At 33.4% G+C, this 12,567-nt stretch overlaps 2 protein-coding genes across 5 annotated transcripts; both read left to right on the top strand.

Moving 5' to 3' along the window:
- Nucleotides 1–2,119, top strand: LOC106788302 (prefoldin subunit 6). Of its 3 annotated transcripts, none has more exons than XM_014751448.1 (5): nt 1–360; nt 1,010–1,069; nt 1,328–1,396; nt 1,506–1,701; nt 1,767–2,119. In XM_014751448.1, exons 1-5 carry the CDS (start codon nt 351–353, stop codon nt 1,894–1,896), a joined length of 465 nt encoding a protein of 154 aa, XP_014606934.1. In that variant the 5' UTR covers nt 1–350; the 3' UTR covers nt 1,897–2,119. The 3 variants fall into 3 exon arrangements, with proteins under 3 accessions (XP_014606934.1, XP_014606935.1, XP_014606936.1); XM_014751450.1 differs by having other exon boundaries at nt 11–360; nt 919–1,069; XM_014751449.1 differs by lacking the exon at nt 1,010–1,069 and having other exon boundaries at nt 9–360.
- Nucleotides 2,120–2,524: 405 nt separating this feature from the next.
- On the top strand, nt 2,525–12,567 carry LOC106788301. Of its 2 annotated transcripts, XM_014751446.1 has the most exons (9): nt 2,525–3,153; nt 3,854–4,037; nt 5,106–5,240; nt 7,194–7,298; nt 7,448–7,531; nt 10,171–10,276; nt 10,419–10,605; nt 12,149–12,233; nt 12,365–12,567. In XM_014751446.1, exons 2-9 carry the CDS (start codon nt 3,885–3,887, stop codon nt 12,509–12,511), a joined length of 1,002 nt encoding a protein of 333 aa, XP_014606932.1. In that variant the 5' UTR covers nt 2,525–3,153; nt 3,854–3,884; the 3' UTR covers nt 12,512–12,567. The 2 variants fall into 2 exon arrangements, with proteins under 2 accessions (XP_014606932.1, XP_014606933.1); XM_014751447.1 differs by lacking the exons at nt 7,194–7,298; nt 7,448–7,531.

The raw sequence follows: 12,567 nt of genomic DNA, 5'->3' as shown, positions 1-12,567 counted from the left end.
TAGAAAAAAATATTCACAATAAACTAAGAGGGGACACCATACTTTGATACTGACGTTTCCCATTTCTACCGTCAGAGTGCATTGTGCGTGCCTTCTTGTGGTATTATCGTAGAGCGTTTTAATTCGTCCATGAACGTGTTGAAACGACAACGTGATTGGTTCGTACGGCGCACCAATAAAAATATTATAATAACTACTAGCGCCACCGTTTCTTTTTATTTTCCTTAAATATTCTCTTCTCTGTTACTTTTATGTTTTCATTCGTTACTTGGATCCTTCCTGTTTAATAAGGATAAAAACATAGTTTTGTGCCTTGTATATTTAGTCATAGCATCAAGATTAATTGGTACATGCGAATAGGTAAACATACTACATATTCTCATATGCATTTTCTTGTAGTTGTGTATATTACGTATTGTGTATATGCACAGTCGTGCATTAATCAACATTGACACACATCATATCCTTATTTGCGCATTTATTCAGATATTCTCGTAAGGTGTCAAATAATTACTGATAAAGTAGATTAACAGTATTAATTTTTAAAATACAGAATAAATACGTAGTTCATGTTAATAGCTTACATTATTTCAAATATTTTTACATAATTTTAATTTAATTTAATTTAATTAGATTATGTTTAAAAATTGTTGAATTTTGTCAAATACCCGCCACTTTTTTATTGTAAATCTAATTAGATCGAATTTATCATTGATCTCAACGTGTGCAGCTTAATTTTTGATATAAATTTTAAGTTAATGTACAAAATCATTTATTATTATAGATTATAAATTTATATATAGTATGCATTTGCTTGTGCAGATGTAAGTTTACACAACTTCTATGAATCTGTATGTATATATAGAAATACATTATGTATAAATGTTTAAGTTTAATACACATGTATATATTATGCAGTGTGGGTGTTAAACGAAGGCAGCGCTTTCGTAGAATCATTGCTTAAGGAAAGAAACAGCGTGCTAATTTAGACAACGTTAACTAATTTTAGAAATATTCATTCTACTTCGAGTTAAAGGAATACTTATATCTAATTTTAAACATAGCAATAGTGAGTGAAATTTCAACCAAATATCAGTTTTAATTTTTATTGTCACTAATATAATTTTTTAAATATATTGCATGCTAATTTTCTTATGGGTAATAATATTTTGATATATTGCAGAAGTTCATATTTGTCATGTCAAATTTTTATTATAAAAATGATAAATGAAACATTAATTGAATGTTACTTGTGATAGTGATTTATTATTAACCTAATCATGTTCTAAAAATGTTTAATATTTATTTATCAATATTATATTTTTAGTGAAAATGGTAGAAGAAATTCAGAAAAAGCTTCAAGCTGAAATAGATAAATTTAATCAAGTTCAAAAAGGTAAGAAAAATAAGTAGTTTTTTAATATACTACAAAGATAAGTATAATTAGATTAATATTTATATGATTATTTAATAAAAGTACCATAAATAGATTCTCTTTTTACCAGATTACAATAAAGCACTTCGTACAAGACAAATACTTGATGGACAATTGAATGAAAATATTGCTGTTAAAAAGGAGTTGGACCTCCTCAAGTCTGAAGATGAAGTTTATAAATTAATCGGACCATGTTTAATAAAACAATACTTAGATGAAGCTAAACAAAATGTTTCTAAACGTATGGACTATATTTCGTCCGAATTGTAAGTTCACGATGGTTTTAACGAGTTTGTTTGTAATGAAAATATCAACTAAATTTCATTTCCAGGAGCCGCACGGAAGAATTAATAGCCACTTTGGACAAAAAGCAAGATGCTCATAGGGAAACTCTAGAAAAATTGCAGCAAATGTTCCAGCAAGCTCAAGTCAAAGCATCGTTAGCTGGAACGAAAGCATAATATGGTGTTTATTTTAGCTTGACAATACGTTTACTGATTTATTGATTAGTAATACTAAAAAAAGAAAACGATTTCTCATATTTGTAATTAAGCAAATTGTTATTTATAAACCTCTAAATTAATAATAATTGTTCTTAAAAATAATGTATGATAATATTTATCGTAAAATTTTTCTTATATGTAACATCAAATGAAAATTATAATTATGTAATTACTCAGACCATAAGTATTTCTTGTATTGTTATCTTTTTCATTTTTTAATACGATCATTATCAATTAGATAGATCTGTTTTTAAAAATGTTTTTAATTCAAGGTTTTTGTCAAAGCATTATTTTTATTGATAAATTATTATTAATAAGTTTCTGAATAGAAACTGAATCATGGATGATTTTTTTCCGTACGTACTTTTTATGTTATTGATGAACTTCAACCGTAGATACTTACTAAGTTATTAGCGAACTTAAACTATAGATACTTACTAAGTTATTGGTGAACTTTAACCATAGATATAAACGAAAAGTCATTGACAAAGTTTTTCGGTAGATACGTAATAAGTCATTTATGAACTTTCTTGGTAGTTACTTAATAATCCATTGATCAACTTTTTCTATTCATATACGCATTTAAGTTAACGAATTTATATTTTATTACATTCATAAAAGAAAATTCATTAACAAAATAAAACGTCCTATCATTGTTTTATTTATATATCAAATAAATCGTCAAAAAGTACAAAAGTATAAGTGGATACAGCGATGGGATATATAGAAACTTCAAATTAAATAATATTAATGGAACAACAAATGAATTAGCGAAAATGAAACTGTTAATAATTGTTGAGAGGTGGTACAGAATAAGCGATAAAAAATAATTGATTTCTTCTTTAATTCCATTACTTAAAAATATAATAAAATTGGTGGAAATAAAACTATTAATAACGTTGAGAGCGTGTTGTAGAATACGTGACAATGAAGAAAAAACGATTTCTTTTTTAACTTCGTTACCTTTAAAAAGGTTCTTGTTCGAGTTGGCACGATCCTGAAGAATGGAGGTCGAGGGTTGAAGGTCGAAAGGAGGACAGGGGTGAGCTTAGTTACAACGTTCCTTCATAGTATAATCTATAGAGAAGGCCGTGGCAGGGGGATGTGTTGAAAGAAGCGGGGGTGACGACGCAACTACTACAAAAAGGCTGCAACTCCTTCGAAGGCAACTATCAAACGCGAACGAACCCCAGTCGCGTGTTTCTTCCTTACCAGGTGAGCAACCCTTTTAACTTAAGAATGTAAGCCTAGTTTAAAAGACTTTCCACTCGTTCGTGTTTCATCGGCTCAATCAGAAATTCTTTTATCAGTACGTAAAACTCTTCGTGCCCGTTTCTTCGTGTAAGTATTTCCATATTCTTTATATATCCGAATTTAAAATACGAATAATTCCCAAAGAATAATTTAAACAACATTTAAAAGAGACACGAAGACGTATATTTAGACTACAATTTACCACGGGTAACGTAAATCTTCTTTTCTTTTTTTAATTTCTTTCCAAACATTGAAATACTTTCCAATCGAAATAAATGAGTATTACAAATAGCGAGGTATTTAAATATTATTTTGAAGATCGTCATTATAAAAAAAATGTATTTTTAATCAACACATCAACGCATTCGTATTCAAAATGATGAATAATTAGTATCCACGCAATTTATACATCGTATATTACTTTTTATTCTTCTATTACTCTTACGCGTGTCGTTTTAATCGATCGTCTAATACGTTTCGTATAATTTTACGAAAGGATAACGTATCATACGTGCAAAAAAAGCACACGATTCGTATCAACAACATTTATTATATTTTTTTCTCTCTCCTGTGCGAACAATAAATTAAAAAATAGTCAATTTTTCATCCCGTATATTTCTCGATCTTATTCTCTTCTTTATTTTTATTTTTATTTTCAAAGGGAGTTGTATCACCCGAATGGCCGGGTGGATATGGCAGGGGAATATTTTCAAACGACGTATGTACCGGAAATCAAGGATGCCGAGAGCAAAGACAGAGAAAGACAACTCGTTCAAGAGGGGACGACTATGTGGAATCACCAGAAGGAGGAGTTTCTACGTCAAAAGCATCGAGAACAACGAGAAGTATGTCTGAGGCTCCGGATCGTTTCGTCGTAAAGAAAAGTTCAGGCATCGGCCGTTTTAGAGTGCTATTTACGTCAGTACCCTTTGGCCGTGGCATCCTTTTAAGAGCTCCTCCCCCTTTACAGATCGTTGTTTTTAACGATAGAAAGTCATAAATTCTTTTCTACTATCTTTTTCGATTTATTGCTAAATAAAAACCGGTGCTTAACTGAAGTTTTTATTCGACTCTTTCTCTCTTTCTCTTTCTTTCTTTCTACGTTAAAATTGATAATATTATTCGTGTCGACAAATTCGTCAATGTCTCTTCACGTGTATATGTGTTATAATATATTGTAATACATTTTCCTATTAACGAGTTTTATACGATTGTACTATATACATAATTTTGTTCATAGATATACACTAGTTCGGGTGTGCATACACAGAGATATACATATCCGCTCGACACAGATATTTTCGAGACTCATTGCATATTCGATTCTGTTCCTATCGTTTCTAAGACACGCAAGTTCGTGCCCCGTATGAAATGGTAACGACGTCGAAAACGATCGACAAGGATGCTTTCGGAATTCCTACCGGACTTCATTTGCATAATCCGAACGAACAATTCCGAGAAACATGCCACGAAGGATACGCTGCTGACGTAAACCACCCTCGAACTTGATTGTACATAGCGAGACCATTTGGATTCGGTATATTCATATCTTCGGAGGTTTAGTTTATCGATGTGTATTATATCTGTCAATGTTTTATTAAAATCAAAAGGTGTGGATCGATAAAGAGAGACCGATCAATTTTCTAACTTATGAACAATAATATTTAGAAAGATAATAGGTAAGAGATCGGTGGTTTGATAAAGTGAAAAGAAAAAGTAAAGGAAAGTATAGACGAAGGATACGATATTACGAAGCTTTCTCTTTATCTATTCTCTTCTTTCTTACGTTATTACAAAACTCCAACGGTCGAGAAAATAAAAAGGAAAGCTCCTGAGTATGAGGAAGAGAGGGTCCTATAGTTAGAAGAGGATGATCACGACCATCGCGAAGTTTCCCTTAATTTTCTTTCCAGTTGCGAGAGATTCTGGCGAACTACTCGCCTTGGGGTAAACCAGGCGGTGGTGCTCCGTGCCCGGCAACCTTAAGAAAGAAAAACGTACGTCTGGAGCCATTGGAATCCGTCAGGAGTCGTACCTCTTCTGGTCAGGTAAACTAAAGAAGAATCGATCTGACAAGACGCAAAACGCTTATTTATAATTTCAAATTTTGCGCTAGATTCTTCTTTTCTTCCTTTTTTCTTTATTTTTTTTTTTCTTTCCTTCCTTCTTTCTTTCTTTCTTTCTTTCATTCTGAATGCACGTAAAATGATATGTAAAATTATGACTCGGATTGAATATGTTAATCGGTGTCTTTCTAAAGTCTACTCTCTACGTGTATCTTCAATATTAAATCGCTGAGGAGTTATGTAAACTCATTCTCGCAATTATTGAAACGATTACCATCACGAAACTCAAAGAGGAATAAGAGAGTAACCTTCGCTATGGATCGATACAAGCATGCCAACGTTTGCTCTGATAATACGCCTGCTATGTGGGCTCGCGTGTACAATCCTTTTAAAAGGTGTTCCGTATACCCTCTGACCTCTGAATTTCAACGATGACCAATCGAAAACCGATCGTGACACGATTCGTTTCAATATCTATGCCAAGGACTACTTCATTCCGAAAGCTTTTATAAGCTTCTCGTAACTGGCTATTTTGTTTCCTTTGAAATTCACTTGTATTTTGTTCAAATGATCAGGCTCGATATCAAAAGCTTTTGTAATTTACAACCGACGTATATACGAAGTCAGATATTTCAATAGATACTTTTCGATACCTTGTTTTCGAATAAACCGATGATACTTCGTTTCTCTTTTTCTTTTTTATTTTTCTTTTTTTGTTAATATTAAGAAATGGTCTCCGAGAAGTTTTATTTATTTTTTTCTTTTTATAGAGATATTTGTTAATCGTTAACATCGTATATATTCGTTATTTTTAAATGATAATACAGACAAATTATTTAAAAAAGAAATTACACAAATATATATATATTTTTCTTTTCAATCTAAAGAAGAAAATAATTTCTCTTTTTTTTTTGTGTGTCATATTTGTTAGGAATCAGTATTTTTGAATAAAAATACGTAATGGATTTTTCTTGTAGGGGTGAGAACGATACATTTTCTTTTTTTTCACCGGCAATAATTTAAAAAGAGAAAAAGCGTGGATCAGGAGATGCCGAGGGGAAAGAGGAGGAGGAGGAGGAGGAGGAAAAAAAGGGAGAGAACGGCAAACCACGATCCTCTCGATCCCTTTCGGTCAAATTCTGGACGCACGCCCGACTTCACCGATCACGTAGAAAAGCCTTTTTCCCTTTCTCGTGAAACGAAAAAGATCGATATACGTTAGTGTGAATTTTCTAACGTAGGATCAAAGCAAAGCTATCCTGATCGAATAGAAACCGCACACACAGAGAGTAAATTTAAAAAACATTACATTTCTGTATCATCAAAATTAATCAATCGTGCTTTTAGTAAATAAAATTTCTCTATAAAAAGGTTCACACGTATTATTTATTATATTAATTGATTTATTTATATTATTTTTCTTCGTGGAATAGAGTTTTTGAAAGAAGACAATGAGAATGATTAACAGAATCACGAACCTTATACATTAATTTTGGAAAATATTTATCTTACGTTTTGTTTGATTATCGATCGGATTTGCGCGTAAAGAATTTCTGATCACGGATTATAATTTTAAATGATAAATAAATGAACAAAAAAATAAAGAAAACAAATAATATTCTCTTACACATCTGTAATTTAGTCGTTTGCTAAGAATAAAGTTTGTCTTTTTTGTGTTTGTTTCTTTATTAAAAGAAACTAGGGAAGAACTATCACGTGAATCGAATAACGAAGATAATCAAGAAGAAATTCTTGTCACATAGTCGGTGTCGAAAATTGGAGGGTGTTACAATATTCAAAGCGTTACATATGTAGAAATTATACGAAGAAGCTTGTAAGTAAGGAGGGGTGGGGAGGGTGGGGGATAGGTATACATAAAAGATAACAATAAAGAGGATTTCTCGAGGAAAACGTCTTTCCTCTCCTATTTGCTAGGAGTTCCCAAGAGGAGTCGGAGCTAGTTGCTGCTCGTGCGAGCTTCCAAATGCGCACGTGGTTAGCGTAAGCACGCGTTCTTGCACGAAACAACGATTTCACGTAGTAGGTATACATATACATACCTATGCATACACACACACACATACACACAGCCAAACAAACAGGGTTATATTGTACATATAGTCAATGGAAGCGAATCTCTTGGTGAAACTGCTTAATATGCCTCGCCGGTGCGTGCTTAATCTGTGCAGTCCTGGCCCTGGGGTCGTCCTGGTCCTGGAGGACTTCCTTGGAGGGATCCGAAGTTATTTGGTGTGCACTTTTTGGAATCTATGGTACGAAAATTGATCGATAGAAAATAATTTACCATATTATATTAGTTGAAATCGATCATTTTATAAATCATATTTTCATCTCTTCTCATATAGATATATTTATTATTATATTTACATATATTTATTTAATATAAACGATATTATAAATATTCGAAATAATATTTAAAACTCATGTCTGTGTCTAAGATAAATTATTTATTACGAGATAAATTTATTTACCTGACGATCTTTCATATTTGTTTAATCAAGAAGCGAACTGAAATTTTCGAAATGATTCTACTCACGGTTAGAATTTAATAAAGAGAGAAAAAAGAAAGTTTGAGAAGTAGAAGTAGAAGTAGAAGTAGAAGAAGAAGAAAAAGAAGAAGAAGAAGAACAAGAAGATGGAGAAGGAGTGGTGTACTTTGTTGTGTCGGTAGAAATTGGTTCGTACGTGATTTTACGTTGGAAGACACGACAGCTTGGTATAGAGAGAACAAGCTAGAACGACGACGAAATTACGTTGTCACGAGGAACAAGAGGGTTCTGTGTTGGCTGATACCAGCAAACTTGCTCAAGCAACTCTCTCGCTCTCTCTCTCTCTCTCTCTCTCTCTCTCTCTCTCTCTCTCTCACTCTCTCTCTCTCTCTCACTCTCTCTTATTATACCAACGCGAATCAGATTGGATCGGAGAATGCACTGTTCCGAAAACTTCCTCATCAATGTGTATCTTTTTGTACAAATTTTCTTTCCGTTTACGCACTTTTAATTTTAAAATGATGAAACTTTTCGTTAACGAATAGGTGGTATGTTTAATTTTCGAATATATGTCTCAAATTTCAAGGAAGATAAACTGATCTTTGCTAAATGTCTGGACAGTTTCTAAATACGTATTACTTAGCTTACGTTCGCGTATCAAGATAAATTCATCTTCTCGCGTGATAATTATTAGTAGGTAACGTTCGCCTCCTTCTCAGATGAATATTTCATCCACTATCATAAATCTCAAACACGATTACCGCAACATACCGTATGAATAGTTAAACTTGATCGCTTATTTCACGGCCATAACCCGAATAGAATCATACTGGGTTAGTATAAATCGTAAAGGATGAAATTATTGGCTTTTCCTGTTGAAGGTTTCACTCTCTCTTTCTCTTTCTCTTTCTCATCGTTATCTTCCGAAATCCGCAACAAGTAACTCTCACTACGTAACTTAGTTTTTAATTACCTCCTTATTTGCGATAACTCTTGTAGAACTGTTATTCGTCGTATACGTTCGTTCGTTCGTTCGTTCGTTCGTTCGTTCGTTTGTACGTACTGTACGTACGTGCTCGTACATTGAGATACACACATACATACATTTGTGTTACCTTAATTGAATTTCATTTAAGCGAGTGATAAACGACGGTAAGATCGGCTATTACGTCGTAATCATCTTCTAGGATATGGAGAAACGATTCCTCTTAAAACTTCTTCTTAGAAAGATCTCTACTGAGAGATATTTTGCGTGAAGGAAAAAAAAGTTTTTAATAAAAAAAAAAAAATCGACGATAGATAAAAACCAACAAACAAAAAAGAAAGAAAGAATAAAAAAACCGATTCGTTAATTTTTTCCGAAACGTACCTTTTTTTTTCTTCTATTATTAAAGATTAAACAAATACACGGAATAAAAATTTAATATTACAGAAGTGTATATATATATACACATTTACGAGCTCGTCCTAAAAAGTTTCCAGGTAGTTGAAATATTTTTTTCTCTTCTTCGATAGGTATCCTTTGCCCCCCTTCCCCTACACCCCACCCCCACGTCGTCGTAATCGCACGATCTTCATTTCTTCTTGCATCGGTTTTCTTGGCATTGGTCCCTCGTCGTCGCTTCGCATCGGTTCATAGCTTTTGCTACATCGACGATCCACTTTCTACAGGAGAGAAGCAAACTCTTAATTTTTAATTAACCAACCAACCAAGCGCATCTTACTGGTTTCTCCTCGAACAGCAAACACATAACCGTGGCACGTTACTACCTAATTGAACGATCCAACCGGCGCCTTAGCGAGAGCTTGCGAGCTTGCAAGCCGGAAAGTTTAAACTGAAATTTATTAGCGAGCTCCACTTCGACTGAAGTTTACTTCTTATTGCGCGTAAGCTAGCTTACGTTAACTAACGCTGACTCTATCTCTATCTTTCTCTTCTTCTTCTTCTTCTTCTTCTGTCCATCTATCTTATTCTACCTTTTGTTTCTCTTTCTTTCTTTAATGTTTTCTCTTTACCTATCGTTCGTTCTCCTTTTCTCTTTACATATATACACACTTTGTTAAACGAACTCACTTACATGAACGGCTCTCCTACTGTCTGTGGATTTATGGTAGGTTTTCTGTTTTCTCGCTAATAAACTGGCCAGCTTTACTTTAACTAGCCAACTAACTAGACCGACGTTGATGGATGAACGGAACGAGTAGAGTCGCGAGTTAAGCTGGATCAGGATGAGGGGGTGGTGGTGTGTGGTGGTGGTGGTGGTGGTGGTGAGCGCGACGAACGGTTAGACGATCATTTTTCTCTTCGAGGACTGTCGCGAGAGAAACTTCCTTCCTGGAATGTTTTTTACTTCCTGCGAAAAGTCAAACTCTTTGGAAAATTGTTCGCTGGTCTTTTACAGGGATGGACCAATGACTCGACGATCCGGAGACTTTATAATAAAAGGGAGATCGATCCTCTGACTGTTCCAGACATGAATACATTTTTCGATCCGAATGCGGAACCGGGTAAAATATCACCCTACATTCAATTATTCTATTCTATTCTTCTTTCTTTCATTCTCTCTCTCTCTCTTTCTCTTTCTCTCGTCGTTGTTTTTTTTCCCATACATTTTAAACAATTCAAATCGTTATTTTCCATTCTCAACAGGTATAACATCGCATTTACAATCGTCGAGGGATACGAAAGGTCTTTACAACGAGGAAGTACAGGTGTACAAGTTAACTGGCGGAGTTGAATTAGTGCCGTTGTTAACCAGCAGACGTTATCATTCGCAACCAGAGAATATTCGTTATCATGCGACGGACATTACTCGGCCGGGATACATGATAGAATCGTAAGTTACTTCCTATAATAATCTTAACGTCTATCATGTTCGATATATCAAAGTACCCTGTGAGAGACGATAGTTCAGACAATTCATTTTCATTTCAAGAGTTTTAATTAATCCTTTTCATTATTATCTTCGTTGTGTCGTTATATTGGATATCTATCGATGAAATTATTTCTACGACTACATACTGTACACGTACGTATCGTGGTGTTCCAATTATATATATTATTCGTCGAAATAATCACTCGTCTATTATTTTCGATAATTTTGGTTCATCTTTCGAGCAAAATATCGCGATTTTGATCAAATAAATTTAATATCCAAGTCATCAAATTAATTGTTACATTTAATAATACATTTAATTATCTAATAATCAGACATTTGTAATATACATATATATATATATATATATATATATACATATATATTTATCTACTTTTTCCCCATCATATTTTTTCTAATATAATATCTTGTAAAATCTTTGTAATAGAAGATTTTTCAACTTCTTCATTAGCAAACACGTTCCTACTTAATCCTTATATCTATTTTAACGTTTAGAATGATTTTTTTCTTCAAAGTGACACGCTTTAGTATAGCTTGGATGAGATGACGAGGTACGACTAGGGCGGCATAAATGGTTAGGGTTCGCACGAGACTCGAGGGATATAACTACATTATAGGTAATCAACCCATTGACCTGAATGCACCGACCCCGACAGCTTTACCTGTCTGATGCTGTTCCATCCCCCTTGTGTATTAACGTTCTAGTCTACCACTTTACTCTCGACGTCGATATACTTTTCCTGAGGGTATCTAAAACTCGATGGGGTTGGTCGTTTTCTAGAAAAGGCTAGGAGGGCTAAAACATCCCCCTTATAGTTGAAAAATCACACCTTAACGTTATTGTGATCGAAAGAACTTGACACGACGTGATTGCTATTTTTTATTTCCTTAGAACTATATTATAATATCATTTTAGATCTTTAACACACAATTTTGATCGGTTTCGAATTCTTCTTTTTTTTTCTTATCCAATATCGAGATATTCGATTCACGGGATATCGATTATCTTTCTATTTCGCTTTACATCGTATTAACCATCGTAAGATTATTTTTCAAAATATTTTATTTTCTAATGATAAAATTTAACAGGGAACTTGGACATGAAAGAAGTAGATCTTAGTTTGATTTAGTTGGACGTTTCGTCCCTTTATTGGGACTTCTTCAGCAACTTAATCTTTACAGTTTTGTTGAGGAACTTAAATAATAACGATCAATTTAACGAAGTTTAGATGTTTTGTGTTTTGAATATTAATAAAAAGAAAAATGTATGTCTACTCAATGAAAAAAGACGCTGAACTGTAAAGATTAAGTTGCTGAAGAAGTCCCAATAAAGGGACGAAACGTCCAACTAAATCAAACTAAGTTCTACTTCTTTCATGTCCAAGTTCCCTGTTAAATTTTATCATTAAAAATTGTAATTTTTGGACGAGAGAAATACTAAGTAAATTTTATTTTCTTTTTTTTTCCTTTTTTTTTCATATAGCTTGCCTTTGTTCGAAGTCACCACCAACAGAGAGTACATAGGAGAACTTGCTGAACAGATACGATGGAAACGAGATAGGGCATGCGTAAGTTTTATGATTTAATAATGTTATGAAAAGAGAGAAATAAATTGGGGATGTGTGTGTGGGGGTGGGGAGGGGGATAAAAGTATAGGAATAATTTTCTAATAAATAATTTGATGGAATTTTCATTACAGGAGGAACGCAATGAGGAACAGGAAAGCTGCAGACGACATTTCGATACCTGGCGAAAGCTCTGGGGAAGACCTGGTCACGGCGCACCCATAGATCACGTTAATAGAAATAATCTTTATAATATTCTTTATCGTTCGACTATTTATTAAATTTCTCTTGCCTGAATTATATTCGGTAATTTTTAAACTAACTAAATTGAAAAAAA

Source organism: Polistes canadensis, unplaced genomic scaffold (genome assembly GCF_001313835.1).
Source record: "Polistes canadensis isolate GaletaPanama2010 unplaced genomic scaffold, ASM131383v1 scaffold_134, whole genome shotgun sequence".
NCBI lineage: Eukaryota > Metazoa > Arthropoda > Insecta > Hymenoptera > Vespidae > Polistes > Polistes canadensis.
Note: the sequence above shows the minus strand (reverse complement) of the source record. Positions and strands in the feature narration are given on the sequence as shown.